The sequence below is a fragment of the Stylophora pistillata genome, chromosome 4 (genome assembly GCF_964205215.1).
Source record: "Stylophora pistillata chromosome 4, jaStyPist1.2, whole genome shotgun sequence".
NCBI lineage: Eukaryota > Metazoa > Cnidaria > Anthozoa > Scleractinia > Pocilloporidae > Stylophora > Stylophora pistillata.
The window spans coordinates 2,921,766-2,942,309 of record NC_142522.1 but is presented as its reverse complement, the minus strand read 5'-3'; the positions used below and the strand labels follow the sequence as shown (position 1 = coordinate 2,942,309).

General features: G+C 39.7%; 3 protein-coding genes across 4 annotated transcripts; 2 read left to right on the top strand and 1 right to left on the bottom strand.

Moving 5' to 3' along the window:
• On the top strand, nucleotides 1-6,884 carry LOC111321744 (polyunsaturated fatty acid 5-lipoxygenase). Its single transcript, XM_022924711.2, has 12 exons — nucleotides 1-254; nucleotides 339-515; nucleotides 1,654-1,763; nucleotides 2,158-2,492; nucleotides 2,638-2,785; nucleotides 2,886-3,194; nucleotides 3,334-3,532; nucleotides 3,837-3,999; nucleotides 4,295-4,401; nucleotides 4,631-4,733; nucleotides 5,476-5,694; nucleotides 5,781-6,884. Exons 1-12 carry the CDS (start codon nucleotides 184-186, stop codon nucleotides 6,012-6,014), a joined length of 2,175 nt encoding a protein of 724 aa, XP_022780446.1. The 5' UTR covers nucleotides 1-183; the 3' UTR covers nucleotides 6,015-6,884.
• LOC111321745 (phenylalanine--tRNA ligase, mitochondrial) lies at nucleotides 6,632-11,592 on the bottom strand. 2 transcript variants are annotated; one of them, XM_022924712.2, is made up of 4 exons: nucleotides 10,928-11,590; nucleotides 9,739-10,009; nucleotides 7,950-8,218; nucleotides 6,632-7,372 (listed from the first exon to the last, which is right to left on the bottom strand). In XM_022924712.2, the coding sequence occupies exons 1-4, from the start codon at nucleotides 11,570-11,572 to the stop codon at nucleotides 7,205-7,207; spliced, it is 1,353 nt and encodes a 450-aa protein (XP_022780447.2). In that variant the 5' UTR covers nucleotides 11,573-11,590; the 3' UTR covers nucleotides 6,632-7,204. The 2 variants fall into 2 exon arrangements, with proteins under 2 accessions (XP_022780447.2, XP_088614609.1); XM_088758483.1 differs by having other exon boundaries at nucleotides 7,209-7,372; nucleotides 7,910-8,218; nucleotides 10,928-11,592.
• Nucleotides 11,593-12,675: 1,083 nt separating this feature from the next.
• On the top strand, nucleotides 12,676-17,546 carry LOC111321749 (uncharacterized). Its single transcript, XM_022924715.2, has 6 exons — nucleotides 12,676-12,939; nucleotides 13,647-13,936; nucleotides 14,201-14,315; nucleotides 14,666-14,702; nucleotides 15,028-15,157; nucleotides 16,129-17,546. The coding sequence occupies exons 1-6, from the start codon at nucleotides 12,843-12,845 to the stop codon at nucleotides 16,603-16,605; spliced, it is 1,146 nt and encodes a 381-aa protein (XP_022780450.1). The 5' UTR covers nucleotides 12,676-12,842; the 3' UTR covers nucleotides 16,606-17,546.
• The last annotated feature ends 2,998 nt before the right edge of the window (nucleotides 17,547-20,544 follow it).

Below are 20,544 nucleotides of genomic sequence, written 5' to 3'. Positions count from 1 at the left end.
TTTAAGTGGTTCGTGAATGGGACAATTTGGAGATATCTTTTGAAATCTGATAATATCGATTAATTTGCGTCAGATATTGTTCGTTGAAAGAAAATTTCGCAGTTGGAAAAACGTGTAATTCTTTTCACGAATCCTCTCATCCAGTTCTAACCTCGTCGTATCTGGCCTGCTGTTTTGTTGCTAATGAATTCAACAAAACAATCATCGATTTCCTTTTCGACCATTCTGCTGGCTATCATTTTCGCCGTTATAAGGTAAGTATTTTTGTACAGAATTTAGTCTGAACAATACAGTTTAGCAGAATATTAGTTAAAACGTTTTTTTTCAAACTTCTGCAGGGAATCTCATGAAGAATCAACCCCTCGACCGGCGCCAGACAAAGGCCAAAATGTTTGCGCCTTTGAAAAAACAAGACCGCAGTTAGTGTTACGGAGAAATGCAACCACTGTGAAAAAAGTTAAAATTGTCGATTGTGGAATTTTTTCTTTCCCTAAACTCCAATGTAAAGAAGAAAGGTAAGGAATTTAATGAAGGTATAGAAGCGGCTTCAATGTAGACTCACATATTTAGTTGTAATAAGTAGCCAGTGTTTATTGCTAAAAACCGTAATTTTATACTGTTCTACTTCCTTATTCTTGAGTCAAGGTCCAAATTCCTTGAGTTAACCTTGATAAATTGCCTTTTATTCTTCTCACTATACGATTTTCTCCTTAATTTTTTCTCTGGATATAATTAGAAAAAGCAAAGACGGAATCTCAATTTTGGAAAAAAAAATACGTCTGCCCCTCTTTAGGAACGTTTTAGTATGATGCCGATGAAATTGTTTTCAAATTGATCCTTGGCCAGAAAAATGTTTTTAAGCTTCCTCCGTTGAAAAGACGTATCTTCAGAGTTATTTTGCCTCCGAATGGAACAATCAATCTTACTGATCCACAGGCTGGATGTGTCTTATCATTTGTAACAATATTTTGTATTTCCGATGAACATTTCAGACCCTTATTTTTTTCAAGGACAGTCCTTTCTAGTAGGATTTGGTCTAAAAAAAAAGGTTATGAATCGAGCTCATTTTCAATTTTTAAGGAAAATTTGTTTAAATCCCATCCAGACGAGCCAACATGTCGTCTCTGAAGCAATCTCGACAGGTTTTTCTTTTCCAGTGACGTCAGATTTCTTCGCATCCAAGCCTTGCACATTCAGGCCAACTGGCTGAGAACACCGCTGACATTTGGGAACGAGTTAATTACGTTTCTCTGAGAAGTCGCCATTACTTTTCTAATCATTATTTCAGTTGCATCACACCTGACCATTTCATCAGTCTTTAATCTTTGATTTGGTCATTAGTAAAAACAGTTTTTACTTACCAAAAAAAGATATTTGTAATGGTAATAATAAATATAAAAAATCAGGCCGTAATTTGGTTATGAAAATTAAAGCAAAATGATTCTGATTCAACTTAACTACAATCATACTTTGCAAAATACCCCAACACTCTACACTAAAAATTAAATAGATGAATAAATTAATTGATAAACATATAAGTAAGCTGCATTTTCCCAACATGAATAGTACATTTTTCACCGAAATTGAATCATCCCTCCCAGAACTAATATTGCCAAGGAGTTCATGTTTCATTTATCTATTTTTCCTTTCTAGTACTGAAACCAAAATTTACTGGTACCCAGTTCGCAAAATTATTCATTTTAACATGTACGATTGTTGTCCGGGGTGGATTGGATATGAATCCAAAGTAGGATGCAAGAAACGTAAGTACCGTAGCTTTTTCCGAAAAAAAAAAAAATACGTTCGATTGTGGTCATCAAATAAATGTAACATTTTGCTTATCACTGATTCATTTGGTCATTTTATCTAGTTGCTCTCCCCTCTTTTTACTTCTTGCTAGAGAATTCTGTATGTTCTGTTCTAAATAAGTACAACAGCTTCAGATAAAAACAATGCCTAATTGCAACGAAAAAAAAAAATCAAGAAAGCAGGAACTCGTGTTCTGTTAGTCCCTTTGACGGGGGGTGGGGTGAGGACTAATAATTACTCCTTTTAATTTCTCACCCTTTGGACTCAGGAAAAAAACTGACATACCTCTTTATATAAAGAGTTTTTACTTGCACAATTTTTTTGTTTTGTTTTATTTTGCTTTCTCAGGTGTTCCTTGTGGCGTCGCCATCCCTCAGAAGGTTCCACTCCATTGCCATGAAAGCAGAGGAAAAGACATTGAAAAACACCGAGGACTTTACAAACTGGGTCACGTGAAAAACCTCCCATTCCCCATGAGTGACATTAATGCTTATCTCTTGATCAATCTTACGCTATCGGACCCTTTCACGGAAACGTGGATGAAGCTTTATGGCTACATGTTAAAGAAAAACCTGGCACTTATCCAGAACTATAGGAAAATGAACCAAAAAAATTTCACCAAGATCTCTGACTATGAACAAGTTTATCACTTCTTTCTCAAACAACAACAAAATGAAGAAATGGTATGAGAGAAATATCTAAGACTATTTTATATAACTATGCAACACTTTTAGTTACTTTCATATAAATCAAGGTTTAATCTCGCCACTATTCGTTGTAGCGATCTCTATGCATTAAGAAATTTTTTTGTGTGCTACTTTTCCTCAGGTTCGCCCGTTTTTCCGATTTCCCTCTCAAGAAGAACCCTTCAAAAGCGTTGTCAACAATGTCACGTGGCGAGAAGACCGTGTGTTTACTGAACAGCGGTTAGCCGGCCTCAATCCTATGTCACTAATGAAAGTTACCACTGGTCAAGGTAAGCACCGCTCCAATTAAGGCTCCCCAATGACAACGAATTGACAATGAAAGACGTGAATGTGACAATGCTTGTTTTATATTTGTGATATCTCTTTCAGATCCTATTGGAGTCAAATGGTTAGATCTTGAAAAACGTTTGAATTCAAACTACGACTGGAACGGCGCAGTCTCGAGAGGTCTGGGAAAAAACACCTTGATACAAGACGCTATCACCGATGGATCTCTATTTGTTGTACAGTACCCGGCCTTTGACAACCTTTCCACCGTGCCAGACATCACAGAGCCCAGGCCCACGCGGAAAATGTGGCCCGCAATGTCTCCAATAGCATTGTTTGTCTCACGTTCAGGAGGAAAAGGTAGACCTGCGCAGTTACAACCAGTGGCTATTCAGGTCGATTCTAAACCAGGTGAAGAACAAGGACAATATTTCTCTCCTCGTGGCATCACTTTCCATTCTGTTTCGTTCTGTTTTCCTGTTTTTGATGCTTTCCCAACCCAGAATATCTAATTCGGAAAAACCGATCTCATTTTTCATTCTTTGCATAGGCTCCCCAGTGTATTCTCCGGAAGATGGTGACCTGTGGGCTCTTGCCAAAGCGGGCTTTCAAGTCACAGATTTTGCTTATGTAGAGATGGTGGAACATTTACTGAAAACTCACCTCGTGATGGAGCCATTTTGTGTGTGCATTCTGAGACACCTTTCAACACTGCACCCCTTGCACCAACTACTAAAATATCACTGCAGGTAGGGACGATTTTAAAAGTTCATAGGTGGCTGGAGTCACACCCAGGCCAACTGTTATACAGCAAACAACGTCAATTACTTTGAATTGATACAGGCCTGAGTGCGACGACACGACGCAACATTTCAACACCTCAAACACATTATTGTGTAATCAGCTACTTGGTTTAGAGTAATACTGCCAAGTAAAAGGTAAAACCGAATATCGAAGCAATTTATGTGATCATCATCATCATTATTATTATCATTATTATTATTATTATTATTATTATATCATTTTTATGATTATTTCTTTGTTCCACTGTAGGGGCTTACTACCTACCAACAAAGTGGGATTTCCTAAACTAATTGACGATCAAGCATACATGCATCAGTTGTTTGCTATTGGTAATACTGGTTCTGTTACCCTATTGGTACGCGCATATCAGACCTTGACCTGGGCCGATACTAACTTCCGGGCCAAGAATAAGGTATGACGTTACTACGAACTACATAAAGACCAACCTCCTTTCCAGGGTCCTCTCATTTCCTTTCTCGAGGGAGGGAGAGAGAGGATTCTGGAACGAGGTTATATAGAGCTAGACGTCAGAAGCTTCGGTACCTCACGTCACTTGAACTTCACGTTATTATCAGATATTTTGTACAAGGAAAGAAACTGTGCTTGAAATTTTTCAAGCAGGTATTTAGACTTGTGTCTGCCTTACGGCGTTTATTTCTGTGTTGTACTTCACAGAAATTCGTTTAATTTCCTCGTACATATTTCAGGCCCGTGGCATCGACGACCGAAAAAAATTGCCGTATTTTCCGTACAGAGACGACGGAGAAGTAATTTATAAAGCTATGGAAGATCTCGTCAAGGACTACGTCAATTTGTGAGTAGAAGCCAAACAGTTTTGTTAGTAAACAAAGCCGGCAGGATGAAAATTTTGGTCAGTAAGCTGACTTTACCTTTACCTTTACCTTAGTGATGTTGCTTAGAAGAAATGAAAGGTTCATACTGTAAATAAATGGTCGCTCCACGTGACTGTCCAGTAATTGATTGCTCCACGTGACTGTCTAGTTAACGAAGAGTCTAATCTCGCACATGTCATTGTATCGTAGTTATTACTCCGCTGACAGCGATGTACTGGAGGATCACGAAGTGCAAGGTCTCGCTAACGAGATGTCACCTGAGGGGGTGGGGAAAGAAGGCGGAAAAGGAAAGGTAGAATTCTCCCTCTGTGAGATATAGATCTTAAAAGTTTGTTTTGTCTTCGTGTTACAGCTTACTTCTCTTGAGTGCGTTTCAACTTAGTAAAATCAAAAACAAATTGTTACAAAGGCTATTAAAACAAAATTGAAATATCACGAGGGGCCAATAGAAAATCAAATGAAAATGAGGCAAACTGCTTGAGGGCGAAAAAACGCGGTTATAAAGTCGCGATTGGTTTTAATTTAACCGCCTCCCGGTTGGCTCAATGAATAGAGCGCTGGACTGTTGTGCGGGAGGTCGAGGGATCGAGCCCCGGCCGGACCAACACTCAAGGTCTTAAAATAATTTAGAAGAATATGCTGCCTTTCTATAATATCAAGAAACGGTTAGATGTTCTAGTCTTCTCGGATAGGGACGAATAAATGGAGGTCCCGTCTCCTGCAGGGTTAGGGGTAGGAGACGTTAATTTCCCACGCACGAGATTACTGTCCGATGGATGTCCTCCCCTGGGTGAGATGGGTGGTTACTGGGTCCGCAGTGATTGGCGCAAGCTGTTGCGGTGTCCCTGCCTGTCGGCAAATCTTGTAAATAAATAAATAAATACATAAAATAAGTTCGCATTTGTTTGGTCGAAAGGATGACATGATTTTTGCCACACCCATCACAGCACAAAAGGAAAGAAAACTATTGCAATGCCGGATTACTTACGCCATTCACTTAAAAATTGCTCTTTAATTCTTCTTTAATTCTCCAGTTGCGCGGTTTTCCAGCCCAAATAACCACAAAAGCAATACTGGTTGACATTGTGACACGTCTCATCTGGACTTCAACCGCTCAACATACTGCTGTCAATTATCCAATCTCGGCGTACGGAGCATTCACCCCAAACATGCCCACGAAGATGTACGACGATGACCGAGTACCCGACGACAAATTCAATGCCTTACGATTGCCGAATAGCTATGTTTCAGCAGTGAGTAAAAAGTTTACAAATTGTCTTGGATTGAATTGCGCTCTTTCTAACAGATTTTTCAATCCTTTTGCTTTTGTCTTTGACAGGTTCAAGCCGGAGTTGCCATGAGCTTGGGTTCTCTTCGTATCGACCGTCTGTTCGATTATGGAGGCAGACTCCCGGAGCAAGGTGGTAGAGTAATTGTCCAAAAACACTACAACCGACTTCACTCTGTGATCAAACCCCTCCTGGACAATAGAAATACAGAAAGATTTCGGGAGGGGTACCTCACATATCCGTACCTGAGCCCAGCCTGGATACCAAACAGCATTTGCACCTAAATCATTTCCCAACAGATAATTTTTAATTCCCTTCGGTATTTGCGTGTGGAGTACAGAGGAAATTTAACATCGATATCCGAAACCATGCTCTGAAGAAGTGGCTTAGGATTTGCAAAAGGAGTTATTTTGATCAATGACGGAAGACTCCGGGCAGTGTTCATTTTGTAAAGAAATTCTTTCAGAGCGAGTAAAATTTTGAGTTGTAAGGAGCTACATGCTACTGTCTTAGTTATTTTAGCAGCCCTCTAGACCCATCAAATGATAGTTTGCCGGGGAAAACAAACACCTAAGCGCTTAGATTGAACCCAAAAGTTAATAATGAAACAGAATCCGCATAGAGACAATGAACAATTTTCAGTAGACAAACTTTTCATGTTTAAATGATAGTCGATGGACGTTCTCACTATGAATTACAAAATGCCTGAATGGTTCGGGAATTTTCTAATTTTTATGCGACATTCAAAGGGAGTCATCTCTTTAGAATCGTCTCAAACATTCATAGGGGCATTTTTCAAAGCATGGTTCTCGGTGCTCTCTCTCTCTCTGCCTCCCTATCTGTACAGTAAACTAAAAAATTCCCTCACTGACAAGATGATCAAATTAAGTTTTGTCAGAGGTTTACTGTCAAACAATTTATTCCACTTTGCTTTTTTTAGGATCAATAGAACTACACTAACATGGGAATGTTATGCAAACTCAATAAGGCATTAGCTGTATCTGAAACTATACAATGTGTGTTTTTCTCGGGGATTTCATAACTAAACAGGTTCTAAATATCTGGAAACAATCTATTAGAGAAAAAAGTGTACTTAAAATCCACTTGTACTTGTTTATGATTTCTACTTAGCGGGAAATAAAATTTAAAACCTATTTCACTGCAACACGGTTGCGTGAGTGAACAAGCTTTGAGTGCAGATAGAGCGCTGTGCAATAAATGAGTTGCTTAAATTTATGTGGACAATGTGATGACAAGAGCCAATCAGAACAGAATTGAGTATCTCAACGAGCCAAAGGGGACTCAAGTAGATGCACCTGCTTCAAGCTCAGAAAATTGGCTGTGATCACAATAAGTTTTTCATTTGATTGGGTCAGAGGTTGGCAAACGTTTTCTGGAGGAATCAAAGAGCGCGGTAAAGCACAGCTTGGTCAGGCATCTATTTGAAGATGACAGCCATGTTGATAAGGGGAATCTATCTAAGTTCTACCAGTAGTCTCTTCTGAATTTCCTCCCTGACCTCATCCTGGATGCTGTTAATTTCAACGTCAGTAAAAGTCTTATCCATTGACCTGTAAGTTATCCGGTAGCAGTGACTCTCTCTCTGAGTCTTGGGATGGCAGAATTTATCCACTAACTCCACCTGAAACAAAGCAATCAGGCTTAGGGGTCTTCATCATAAAGGTACTTACAAAGCTGGATAGCAAAAGGCACTGAGAGAATAAACTGTCTTGCCCAAGAGCATAGCAGAGGGACCCTGACATAGGCTTAAAAATCACATCTTTTCATCCAGAGTTTGGCACACTAACCACACATGGCACCACTACATTTCTGAGATTAACAGGTATGTTGACTTCCAGAAGATGACTCTACAGTTTTTAAAAATTAAATTATAAGCACAAGATGTCTATCAAGACAGCAGTGGAGAGCAAAACCCCAATCAACTATTATCAATAGAAATTGCTAGCAAATCATCTGACTGTTTTAGTATAAATCTATAAGATATGAAAAACTTATAAGGCTTCTGTTTTTATTTCATTTTGATTACAACCTACACTAGTAGGCCGGCATTTCACTTTGCTCACCATTTATCACAGTATAGATGAAGAGTACCACAGCCAATCAGATTACAGCATTTGTGATAGAAGAAATTCAATTATTGGACCCTTTCTCTCATTACCTTCCCTACATAAGGAGCCTTTTCCTCTCCAGTCCCTCACCTTTTCTACTATGTCACCAGCCACCCCACGTACCACATCAAACAGGTTGTTTGGAGAGAAGTCTTCACGAATCCAAAACGCCACATCCTTGTAAGTAGGTGGGTACTTGCTAAATGGCTTGAACTCAACAACTTTGTTTCCCTCAAACTGAGAAAGGAATCTTGGATCATCACTCCAAAACAGCCGAATATCGGGGATGTTAAAAAGCCTCATGGCCAAACGCTCAAGTCCAATACCAAATGCCCAACCTATCTTGTGTTCAGCTCCACCTGTAAATGAAATAGGGCATCTCAATTACATGGTAATTGTATAAAATCTGATAAAACATCTAACTTTCCTTCACAGTAATTTATACTTTTAAGTTAAAAGAAATATTTAACTAGATAAGTGAAGGTTAAGTCTGTCTACAAGCCAAGTGACCCATCCAGCTGAATGTTATCCTAGTCTCCTTGGTATAAAGCTACAAGAAGTATGACAGTACTTCCCCTGAATGGGATGCCAGTCCTTAACTTTGCAAGGTTCCCTTCCCCAGCATTTCATCAAATTTCCCTGACAATTGGATGGTACCTACAGCTACCCCAGCGTGGAGAGAACACTGTGGGAGTAAAGGGTTCCACCCAAGAACACAACACATTGACCACACCAGGTCTTCAACCCAAACCTCTTATCCAGGAGTTCAGCTTACAAACCACTGGTCCACATGTATACATATACATGGATATCATGTTTACTTTTCTATGGAAGCTGATTAGTGTTCAAAAAGCAGTACCGGTATTCCTTTTTAATTCATGGGAATAAAGGAGTGGATTCTACGCAATCTTCCCTACCCCTCAGACCAAAAGGCTCTGCTCATATGGGAGTTGTTTTGTGGTCATTTGATGGAGGCTGTATGAGAAACGGTTCTTTCAGAACCATCAGATCTAAAAAAGTCTACTAAAAGTGTGATCTTAAGATTTTGTTGTGCAAAAATACATGGCTATAAGATGCACCCCAATTTCAGCACTAACTTTCCAGCTGAAGACAATTTTCTTAAAAAAAAAAACCTGTGCCTTATAACCAAGAAACTATGGTAATAAACACATCCAAAAATATAAAATCAATGTAATGATAATAGAAAAAATCCGAGCCCCAGATGGGACTTGAACCCACGACCCTCCGTGATCTAGTCGGATGCTCTATTACACTAAAAATTGTTTCATCTGTAATGATAATGGTGGTGAAAATATTACAGGTAAGGAAGTTTAATTATCAATCATTAACACAAAACTAAAAATGGGTTAGGAAATATTGAATATAATATGTCAGTTTTTGTTCAATTGTCCAAGGGTTTTCCACTTGATTCTCTGGTTTTCTCCCTCCCCAAAAACCATCATTCCAAATTCCAATTCAACTTTGAAATGGTGGACAAATGAATGAATGCATCAGTGCTAATTTCCAAAAATTTTTATTAAATGGCTGTGTCTCACAAGGACTGGGACCTACCGAATTCACGAATTTGATTGGCTGAAATCAATATTGAAAGCGGTCTAGATTTTCCCATCTAGACCGGCACCTAGACCTGTCTAGAAGAAAAAGGTACAAAGAATATAAAAAATTGGCATATAAGACACAGCCATATAATAAACATCTTATTAACTGAGCTAGGTCAGTCTGTATGGGAGAATCTTGACCTCGGTTGCTGGTACAGACCTCACTGCGTTTGGTCTGTACTAGCGACCTCGGTCAAGATTCTCCCATACAGACCTCCTGCTTGGTTAATAAGAACTAAATATTTATCTACTTAACTTACCATTGACCAGTATCTCCTGTGCCATCACACCACACCCAAGAAGCTCCAACCATTCACCTTCAAAATTAACTTCCAATTCCCAGGAAGGATGGGTGAAAGGAAAGAAGGCATCAACCCAACGCATTTCCACTCCCTCTCCACACAGGTGTTCAACAATCTTGACTAGTGTTTGCTTGAGACTGGACTCAACAAGCTTTACTGCCTCCAAAGAATGTGCAGCTTGTTTTTCTGGGGTCTTGGTTCTGCTTTGATCAAACATCTCCAATGGCTCCTTGCAGAGAAGTTATGAAAACATTGCACCAGTGGTGAGGCAAACATCTTTTAAGGGTGTAAGGGTGGGGAATATATTTGTTGAAGGTGAAGTGCTCATGATCCATTCAATTTTTCTGAGGGATATTCTACATTATTCACTTATTGTATGGAAAGTTATTAGTTGTTATGGTAAATTACTTGGATGATTATCAGAACACTGCATTTTGTTTCATTTCTTTGCTTCTCCAGATTGTGTGAATTTCACTCTCCTTGCAAGTTCAATATGTTAACCTATAAACAGACTTTGAGAAATGACAAGTCTATTAGCTAGGGGATGTTGTCCTGATATACGACCAGATTCTTTTAATTTGATTAAAAAGGAAATGTATGATAGTCAGTAGGGGGGGGGGGGCAATTACTGATTGAATCAGATGAGAATAGAGGGGTTCAGAGCAATCATTGTGCTTTTATTATTATAATCAGCAGATAAACTAGGTAGATATTTAATCGAATGTCTTGCAATCTTTGTATAATCAAAGGGTTTATACATATCTGTAATCACCCAAATGGTTAGGGTTATGTACATAGGCCAATGTGGATGTGCTGCTGGATGGAGTTACATTTTCAAGACTGGATTGACTGTAATGTGGCTGTATCTAGAATGGATCACTCATTTTTGGGATTTTGAGGTAAGAAAATTCTGGTTAGTTGGGGTTTAAAAATGGGGATGATTTGCAATTAAAAACATATTACCATTGGGATTGCAAAAATTTCATTTGCCCCAATGTGACTGAGATAGGGTCTATAGTTGGCCACATAATATACTGTAATGAAAAGAGGGCTCTAAAAAGCGAGATGACATACCCCCCCTAAAATTAACCCGAGTATCTCCCCCCCCCCTCACCCCCTGGTAGTTTGGTTACGAAGAGATATTCACCTCATATTGCGAAAACAGCTCGTGCTGTGAAAATAACCTGACTCCTTCCATCTGATGAAACACTGGGTAATGACACGTGTCGATTTCATCCCGCCTGTAAACATCACCCGTAACAAGAAAAGCATCCAGTCCAGTTTTAATCAAGTCCCTTTGATGCGCAGAAGTGTGAGCGCGAAGCAAGTACTCAGAGTTTATGTAATAGTTATCATTCTTCGCTCGGCTAACGTGATCTTTTGGAACAAGCAAACTATCAAAGTTCTGTTCCACCGTGACAACGGGAGACAAATTATCCACCATTGTAAACATAGGGCCACCCCAGCGATTTCTGTAGTCGGCATAAACATGCTCCTGGACTCGTTCTCTTAAAACGCTCAGTGGATGATTTTTGCAAAGGTGCAGGTTTCGTCCGACTTTGGACAAAATGCTTGGAGTGATGTTAGTCATGGAGTCTCGGGGGTACGCGTTGTTGAACAACTGGATCTTATCTCCTTCCGTGTCCGCTTTGTTGTGAAGACATGCGGCGAATAACAGTCTTCCGCATTGTATTTTCTTAGTGAGAGGGGCTGCAAGAGTTCGTATATTCAAAATAAAGGGCATTTTGCAAATGAAAGAATCCTCGAAGGACTTGAGAGCACAAAATGCCATTCTTACATGACCAAGTATCTATTAGTAAGAGTTACTGCTGACTCAAGTACAGGCCTGAATCCGGGTAGAGAGAGGGGAGAGGGAACAATCCGGCATAATTTCTGGACTAAGGGAGAGAGGGGAGAAGGGGATTTTTTTCTTGGGTTGGGGGGTCACATAGAACGGAGAATGGTAAATGGAGGGGGATCAGTGGTCACCATTAGAGTATATAGGCGATACATGGCAAATCGACTGCCAATTAACAGCCAATCAGGAGGATTATACAATATCGTAAATACTTTTGTTCTTGGGCCATCGTAATTTGATCAAAAATAAGACACAAACAGCACAGTGCGTGGGGATCAGGAAGATTGTATAGTGAAACAATCAAAATGTTCCTACCCCGCCCCCCTCCCCTCGGGCGATGACTTTTAAGCGGTCCCTAACCCCTTTTTGCATTGTCTGTCTTTTCTACAAATTAACATGACAAAAAGAAATCATATGCCGGGAAGCTACTTCTCTTCTACGAGCTGTAGAGGGCCGTAGTAACAACTTCATGGCCCAGTTGTTCGAAGGGCGGATAACACACTCGACAGGTGTAAACATACTTATGACACGACTCGGGAAGTGTGAGGGCCAATAACTAAAATCAACCAATCAAAATGCTCTATTGCCGGGCAATATTCTCTCAGTATTGGACCGGGCACTGTCCCGAATGGTCCCGAATGATACCGCACTTGTGTCCCTTTGAACTTCAGTCCTGTAATAAATCTCTTATTAACCAAGCTTGCTCGGGACCGTACTGGAAGAATATCGGCCCTCGGTCTTTTTTGTACGGACCTCGCTACGCTCGGTCCGTACTGTCAAGACCTCGGGCCGGTATTCTCCCAGTACGGCCCTCGCGCTTGGTTAATAAGATATATGTACTGCACTACCCAACGGATAAATATTATCCAGTGTATAGCGTTGTCCACCCTTAGAACTGTTCTTTAAAAGATATTTTGCATCATTTCCCGCAGGATGAAATGTCTATCGCTTTCTGTGACATTATTTGACATGGGCGTGTTTTTCGTGTGAATGCATTAGCATTTTAATATATTTAAGCTGAAATAGTAATCTTCAGTGGGTTTGTTTGTAAAATTATCAAAACGTAGTTAGCAGCTGGTGTCAAATGACCTACCCGGATTGGTCAATCAAAATCAACAGGAACAACGAAATGTTTCAACGACAACAGCGTCAATTTTTGAGAGAGAATCGACGGTGAATTAATATTTTCGTCTCAAAAATCTCGATGGTTCATCCACGGGCCATCGCCATGCATTTTTCACTTTTTTATTCTGTTTTATTTATCTCGTCTGAACTGATCCTCAAGGCAGCGTCTTGTCAAGGTTAGTATATGCAGTCCTGTGAAAAGGCAGACTACCACCGTGAGAAAGTTTAAAAACGCTGACATTTCGGGGATCAGCTTTTTCTCGGAGCCTCAGGGGCGCGAAACGTCAGTGTTTCGGCAAAAGTTTGCTAGTGTGGTTCATATACCTTTGATTTACTAAGTTATGGTTGACGATCAGCTAACTTTTTTCAATTGATCCCCGACGGAATCGGCATAAGTTTATTAACCTAGTTAAAAGTAACGAAACTTGTATAAAAAAAATAGCTTGTAACATTTATTTAGGCGAACCCTGTAAAGGAACTTCACAGATCCAAATTGAGACCAACATGTAATGGCCAGACCAATCTCATTTCATTTTTATTTTTCAGTGTTTATTCAATCAATGATTCATTTTTGCTGCAGTTCTTAGTCAATTAATAATTCATCTTTCAACTTTTATCGATCTAACGTATTATTTATTTAACAATAAATAACAATAAATTTCTAAAAACCAGACTGGCTCTGCTTATTTAACATTAGATAACGTTGGGAACACGTTTCTCATCAGAAATTCAATCACCTGTTTCGTAAGTTTTTTCAGCGTCCTACCAAGAAGCCAGGTATGAGCTTCCGTTGACTAGACAGGATGTAATAGTCGGTTCGCCAGTGCTAAATATTTTATCAGAATAGTTTGTATGATACTATACTTAATTTCACCTTACGCAGGATTCCACAAGGATATCTGCTCTGCTCCACGAACCACTCGACAGCAGCTCTTTATGAGAGGAGAACTTGGTTATCTGGATGTTTCAAAAATCGGTACAAACAGAGTGGACGACAGTTTTGAATGTATCTTTAAATGTCTTAGCCATCCAGCGTGTCTTTCTGTGAACCTTGCTTCATCTAAAGGATTCGATCATGATGGAAAGTTTTGGTGCGAGTTACTTCCCTCCGACAAATACAGAAACTTCACGAAATACAGTGAAAACAAAAGTTCCCATCATTTCGTTATTAAGGTAACTGATCTTGTTAAGAGGTCGTCCATGGTCTATGTTAAGTATTTAAGAGGCCTTAAAGATTTTTGTAAGGCCTGAGCCTGCGAGGGAGCGCCTCAAATTTAATTCCAAACCTCACTCTTTAGTCTATAGTGTAATAATAGTGCGCATCCTCTGTTAAGCAGAAGGATCTACTATGCGTGTGAAATTTTACTTGAAATAGACCCACTTTTACGTTGATATGTTATAATTCTTTAACTATTAAACGGTTCCTCTTCTCCTCAGACTTCCTGTTCTTCCTCGCCATGCCAAAATGAAGGGACCTGTGTACCAAATTACAACAGTGGCACCTTTGAATGCCTGTGTAAGAAAGGCTTCATTGGAGACTTCTGCGAGAAAGGTTAGACGTTACTCACATTTGCTAGGTTTGCCTAACATTTGCTCGCAATAAATTTGGCTGTCTGTCACAGGGATTTCTTTAATCCAGGAGCAGTTCGCTTTTGGTACATTAAGTACAGCATGGCCAGTCTATGTGTCGGTCAGCTACAACTGACCTCTTACCCAACCGAAAATTATCAAAGGCTTTCTTTGACGAACTCGTTTGATACAGCACTGTATATCCACTGTAAAGGGTAATTGTTAAATATTCTTACGGTGTCAGGCAAACTAAGGTTGAGGACAGTAGCAAAATTTCTATCACTGCTGCCGAAAACATCATTTGTAACGTATGATCTTTTAACTCATACTTAGGCCTTGAGTCTTGTAAAGATACGTACAGTTTCTACAAGTAAGTTGGAACTTCTTTTACACGAATGACGAGAGAGAAAACAAGGAATTCGTTTTCATCGAAGACCCTAGATTGGGATGTAGTCACTGATATAGTTAGACCCTACTTTAGATGAGGCAATCTGTTGATGAGATGATGCGTGGAGTTTTACGTCAGAAATCCTCCCCATATTTCTCAATAATCTTCATTCAATGAAATCCCCAGAGCCAGTTTCTTGGAATTCATAATGCGTAGAACTACACTTCAATTGAAGAATTATTAGATCGAATAGATTTTGGGGCAAATGCAGTTGCATGTTTTTTTCAGAATCTGTTTCGTTGCACAGGTCGAACGCCAGCGAGTTAGTTACCTTGTACTTCCGAAATTCGACAACAGCCTCCGTTCTCTGTCAAATGGGAGATTTTGGATGTGGAGATGGAGGTTGGACACCAGTTATGAAGATTGATGGCAACATGGTATATTATAACTTTAGCTGATCAGTTCTTACTAAATTCTTCACAGAATCTGCCAATGCATGGCCAGTAAAAAATCCACTTACGAAAAAAGGGGTTAGAGTCGAAACTCCGTAGAAAATATGTGATAATTAAATTAATGGCACTTGTTAAATAAACCACAACATTTTGCTAAAATTAAAGAAACTTCTTAAAACTTAAAACAAAGGAAAAACACATTTATATGAACGACTACTAAACTACAACTCCGTAAAACAAAACAACAAAAATACACGCGAGAAAAATGTGCACGTCAGTTTTCAGTATCAAGGTTAAAGTTCTTTGACGTGATTAACTAATTTGTGAAATCACGTGCACCGCGTGTGAATACAAAAGGAACACAAACGGGGGAGAGAAGAGGAAAATTGTATCTTAAAATTTAAAAACACGAGATTTTCTACTTGGCCTTATGATTTATTGACCTTGTTGTGCAGCTATGTTCGAGTGTCTCTTGAACTTGATTAGTCATACCCCTGAATTTTCAACGTAAACTTACCTAAAAATGGTTTCTGGTTGTTTACTTTTACCATAATTTATCGCCCGAGGGGTGGAGGGGTGGGTCGGAGGATTTTGGTTATGCCACAATTACCTGACCTTTCTTAGGCTCTGTAGTGTATGACATCAACAGTTAATTTTTTTATAGCCCCCCGCCTCCTTTATAACCTGTATCGACAGCTGATACCCCTTCCGATCACCCTAATACCATGTAATCCCCCAAAATTCTCCCCCTGGAGAATCCGCCCTTTGTTCCAGGCGATAGATAATAAGAGGTCGCTAAGCTTCGTGCTCCTCTTTGGAATTTTTCAGTTCTTGCGACAAATGATCCACGTAACATATGGGATCACACAGGCCCAGCATATCAGCCCAAATAATTCCACTATTTGCTCCTCTTGATTTGCTTTTTATTTGAACTCTTCACGACAACAATTTTGCAGAATACATTCCGCTACGATTCGAGATATTGGACTGACACTGATGAATACAATCCTTCTGGCGGAGGGAGTGGGTTCGATTCAGAAGAGACCAAATTACCGACCTACTGGAACACACCCTTCTCCAAGATCTGCCTTGGTATGCGGGTCAGCGAACAGTTGAAGTTCACTGTTATCAACAGGCAGGCTGACTCTCTTCACTCTCTGATTGCTGATGGCCAGTATCGGGCCACTTCACTGGGTCGGAACAAGTGGAAAGAGTTAGCTGGTTCAGGGGTATATCTGCAGCCAAATTGCAACAAAGAAGGGTTTAATGCAAACAGTCAAGGATCACATTTTAAAGCAAGAATCGGTATCCTTGGAAACAACGAAGACGACTGCCGTACTTGTGATTCTGTTATCGGCTTTGGTATAAGCTCTGGTAAAACATGCGGCGAGTCTAAGACCGCCACAGTCATGTGTTACATTTTGGTCCAGTGACAATTTACAATTTACGCCAATCAATTAGAGGGTTTAAGTGGGACTGGGGGAAGGTTGAGTTGGAGTCGTCCAGATGCACGCGGTTTCTACATACATGGCACATGTTAGTAGCTCAAAAGTGATCCTTTGTTAATTTCTTGAAAGCTTAATTCGTGGTCTAAGCTAAGAGGATTAGCTTGAAGGGATTGATATTAAACAGCGATAGAAAAAACTGAGAAACTGTGAAGAGCATGATTTAATAAGGTCCCTAATTGATGAGTTGTTTCCTATTTCATCACAACTTCCCAATCATAGCACCACAATTCTTTCTTTATAGCAACAATTGATATCAGTACATATGTCTACACCTGAGATGAATGTTACTTTGTGATTTTAATTGTCAAACGGCGAGCAGAGATTGAAACCTTTATACGAGTTGAGATTGAAAAATTCTTACCTCTATTTCATTACTTTGCCTTTTTTCCGGAGAATTTAGAAGCAATTTCATCGAGATACTCATCTTTCGGACTGACTTTGTTTCAATTTTCAATTGTCAAATTCCATGAACAGGATGTCTTTGAATCGATCATGGAAGATTTACAGCTTAGAGTTTACAAATAAGTTGATGTAACAAGGTAGATGTAAATGTAATATAGATTTACTTGCGTTCTAGTGCAAATGCTGCAATCTGAATAGCTACGCTTTTCGCTATCTATTATGTGATAGATAGTGAAAGAGTGACAAGCCGAACAGGTTGTGGTTGTAATAAACATTTAACATAAGTATGAGCCTGTGTCGTTGTTCAACGTTGAACGACATTTGCTGTCAAAGATGTCTGCTAAATCAATTGTCATTTTTATTCTTTTTTCGTGGCTTCACCTACAAGAAATCGATTTTACTGTATATTTCGTGCCTTTTTTAAGTTTTCTGGATATTAGTTTGAGTAAAGTATACTCTGTTACTTATGTGATCTTGTTAAGTGTTATAAGTATTCACTTGAAAATATCAGAAAAAATCGAGTTAGTCTGGCGCTCCAACATAATTAGCTCTAGCTTCTTGAGTCGCATCATGGCACGACTTTCACTCGTTCCGTCAAAAATCGTCCAGGTTGTATTTTTGCTTAGCCTTCTCTCTAAAAAAGGTCACAAGGTTGGTGATTTTGACTACAATGTGCATGGTCAAGCAGCTGAATTATCTTGTGGAAGGGAACTATCAAGTGTTGTTCCTGTGCGAAATCAATCGACGAAACAGTCCGCCATTACCACGACTGGTAATTACCTAAAGGCAAGTGCTATTCTACGCTTTACGAAGACCTCCTGCTCGTAAATGTTCTTATCTTATGTGGAGATATCGCTCAAAACCCCGGACCTGGCGCGGCCTGTCATGGTGTGGGCTTAAAAGTTTGCCATTGGAATATTCAGCATCTTACTGATAGCAAACTGGAGGAGATCAGGGTTAGGTTGACAAACTCAAACAACGGAGAAGATAAGCCTGATATTCTGATTTTAACTGAAACCTTTGGTTCAGCGAAAGTGCCTGACTCCTTTTATTTTATCCCAGGATTCCAATTGCATCGTAAAGATAGAATCGGGATCAACACACGACGATAACTTATCGGGACATTAAAGGTCTTAACAAAGAGCAATTTGTTTCATCGCTTCAAGAGGCCCCCTGGGACTGTGCCTTTGTGTTCGAGGATACCAATGATGTTGTCGACGCCTGGTATAAAGTATTTAACGACATTATCGACGAACACCTCCCTTTGAAACAAAAGAGAGTAAAGCGCAAAGTTCAGCCAAAATGGTCTAAGACCGAAATCTTGACGGGGATAAAGGCTCGTGACAAACTTCCTGTCAAAGCTAGAAAAAGCCAAGCAGAAAGGGATTGGAATGCGTTTAAGCGAGCGAAAAACACAGTGACTCAACTTATCAGAAGTACATAACAATCCTACTTCAAAGATAAAGTCACTGAAAACAGGAACAATTCCAGGAAACTTTGGAATCTAATCAAGTGTCTTTCGAAGGACGACAAAGGGGCTGAGAACGGCATAAAGGAACTTGTTGAAAACGAGATAAATATCTCGGATAAGCAAAGCATTGCTGAGATACTAAACTCGTTTTTTGTTGATCAACCGAAGAAACTGGTTGCTGCACTTGGGCTTGGCTCGCTGATTGACCCCCCAACGATGACTTCTATCAGTCAAGGCAATAGTGCTTTTGACCTTCCAAGAATAACTCAGAAGAGAGTTGTAGAGTTACTGTTATCTATTCCAACCCATAAGGCCACCGGAGATGACGGCATCAGCGCCAAAATACTAAGAATTGCAGCTCCAGCAATTGCTCCATCGCTGACGAAGTCACTGAACCACTGCCTGTCTACACAGATCTTCCCTAATGCCTGGAAGATCGCAAAAGTTACCCCTGTTTTTAAAGGAAACGGCAGTAGGAATGAAAAGAATAACTATAGACCGATCTCTGTGCTCCCTGTTCTTTCGAAAGTACTGGAGAAACACATCTGTGAATACTTAGTTAACTTCTTGAAAGAGAATGACTTATTCCACCCTCTCCAGTCAGGGTTTAGAGAATCGCACTCCACTGAAACTGCGCTTATTCGATTGGTAGACCAGTTACTGTTTAACCTTGACAATGATAAAGCCACTGGACTTGTTTTTATTGACTACAAGAAGGCGTTTGACCTGATTGACCATAACCTACTATTGTCAAAATTGAAGGCTCTTGGAGTGGGTGAGAGCAGTCTACCCCTGTTCCGAGACTATCTGAGTGGCAGACCCCAGTATGTGAATATAGACGGACACCATTCTACCCAAAGGGCCTTAACATTGGGAGTCCCACAAGGCAGCATATTAGGTCCAATCTTGTTCCTTGTTTTTATTAATAATCTACCTGCAACACTTCAGCACTCCATGGCTGATATTTATGCTGACGACACAACTATTAGCTACTCCACCCATTATACGACGGCTCCTGATGATATCTCGGTCGGCCTTCAGACGGATTTTGATGAAATCTTGAATTGGTCAGCTGACAACAGAATGATCCTTAATGAAACCAAAACCAAATCTATGCTTGTCACCGGTAAACGGTTAGCCAAGAAAATGGAACAGTCCACCCTGCAGTTAAACGTTAATTCTACTGAACTTGAACAAGTGAACTCGCATAAACTATTAGGAGTCACGATTGACAGCCAGCTTACTTTCGACCAACATGTCGAAAATCTATGCACGAAGTTATCGCAGAGAATTGCCGTGCTGCGAAAAATAAGACGCTTTTTGCCCATTGATCAAAGGAAACTTTATTATAATGCTATGATCAAGCAGACAATGCTTTATGCATCAACCACTGGATATCTTGTTCTGCTGAGAATTTGCAGAAAGTCTTTAAACTTCAGAAACGCGCGGCACGTGTAATTCTCGGAGCTGACACTAAAGCGAATAGCGTACAACTGTTTAGGAAATTGGATTGGGTTCCATTCTTTCATGAGGCAAAAGTAAATAGGTCACTAATGGTGTACAAACGATTGTCTGGGGACTGTCCACCTTATATGTCCCAAATGCTCGTAAGAAATGCAGACATAAATGAAAGATCAAGCAGACATGGACAACTAAACCTCGTCTGTCCCCGATTCAAACGGGAGTCAGAGGGAGGTAGGTCTTTCACAGGATCGACCTCACGCCTCTGGAATACCTTACCACTGGACATAAGAATGAAACCTACTATCAAATGTTTTAAGAAGGCCATGTTAGATTTTTTTAAGAATAGTTATAAACGATTAGAACATTTTATCTTATAGTTTTTATAAACTTTGTAATTTTAGAATTTTAGCTCTTGATCTTTTTCCATAATTAATTAGTTTTTAATCTTTTTCAATAGTTATTTGTAATATATTTTAAGAGGGCCACTGGTTTGTCAGTTTTATACTGTTATGTGTTTTACCCTCTTT

What these genes read in the sequence shown, in the direction of transcription:
- LOC111321749 (XM_022924715.2), top strand. Translation starts at nt 12,843, where the DNA reads ATGGTTCATCCACGGGCCATCGCCATGCATTTTTCACTTTTTTATTCT. An exon ending in CCCATCATTTCGTTATTAAG is followed by an intron (nt 13,937 to 14,200) that starts GTAACTGATCTT and finishes TCTTCTCCTCAG; the next exon opens with ACTTCCTGTTCTTCCTCGCC. An exon ending in TGAAGATTGATGGCAACATG is followed by an intron (nt 15,158 to 16,128) that starts GTATATTATAAC and finishes ACAATTTTGCAG; the next exon opens with AATACATTCCGCTACGATTC.
- LOC111321744 (XM_022924711.2), top strand. Translation starts at nt 184, where the DNA reads ATGAATTCAACAAAACAATCATCGATTTCCTTTTCGACCATTCTGCTG. An exon ending in ATCATTTTCGCCGTTATAAG is followed by an intron (nt 255 to 338) that starts GTAAGTATTTTT and finishes AAACTTCTGCAG; the next exon opens with GGAATCTCATGAAGAATCAA. An exon ending in CTCCAATGTAAAGAAGAAAG is followed by an intron (nt 516 to 1,653) that starts GTAAGGAATTTA and finishes TTTCCTTTCTAG; the next exon opens with TACTGAAACCAAAATTTACT.
- LOC111321745 (XM_022924712.2), bottom strand. Translation starts at nt 11,572, where the DNA reads ATGGCATTTTGTGCTCTCAAGTCCTTCGAGGATTCTTTCATTTGCAAA. An exon ending in AGCTGTTTTCGCAATATGAG is followed by an intron (nt 10,010 to 10,927) that starts GTGAATATCTCT and finishes CTTCTCTGCAAG; the next exon opens with GAGCCATTGGAGATGTTTGA. An exon ending in CTGGTGACATAGTAGAAAAG is followed by an intron (nt 7,373 to 7,949) that starts GTGAGGGACTGG and finishes GCTTTGTTTCAG; the next exon opens with GTGGAGTTAGTGGATAAATT.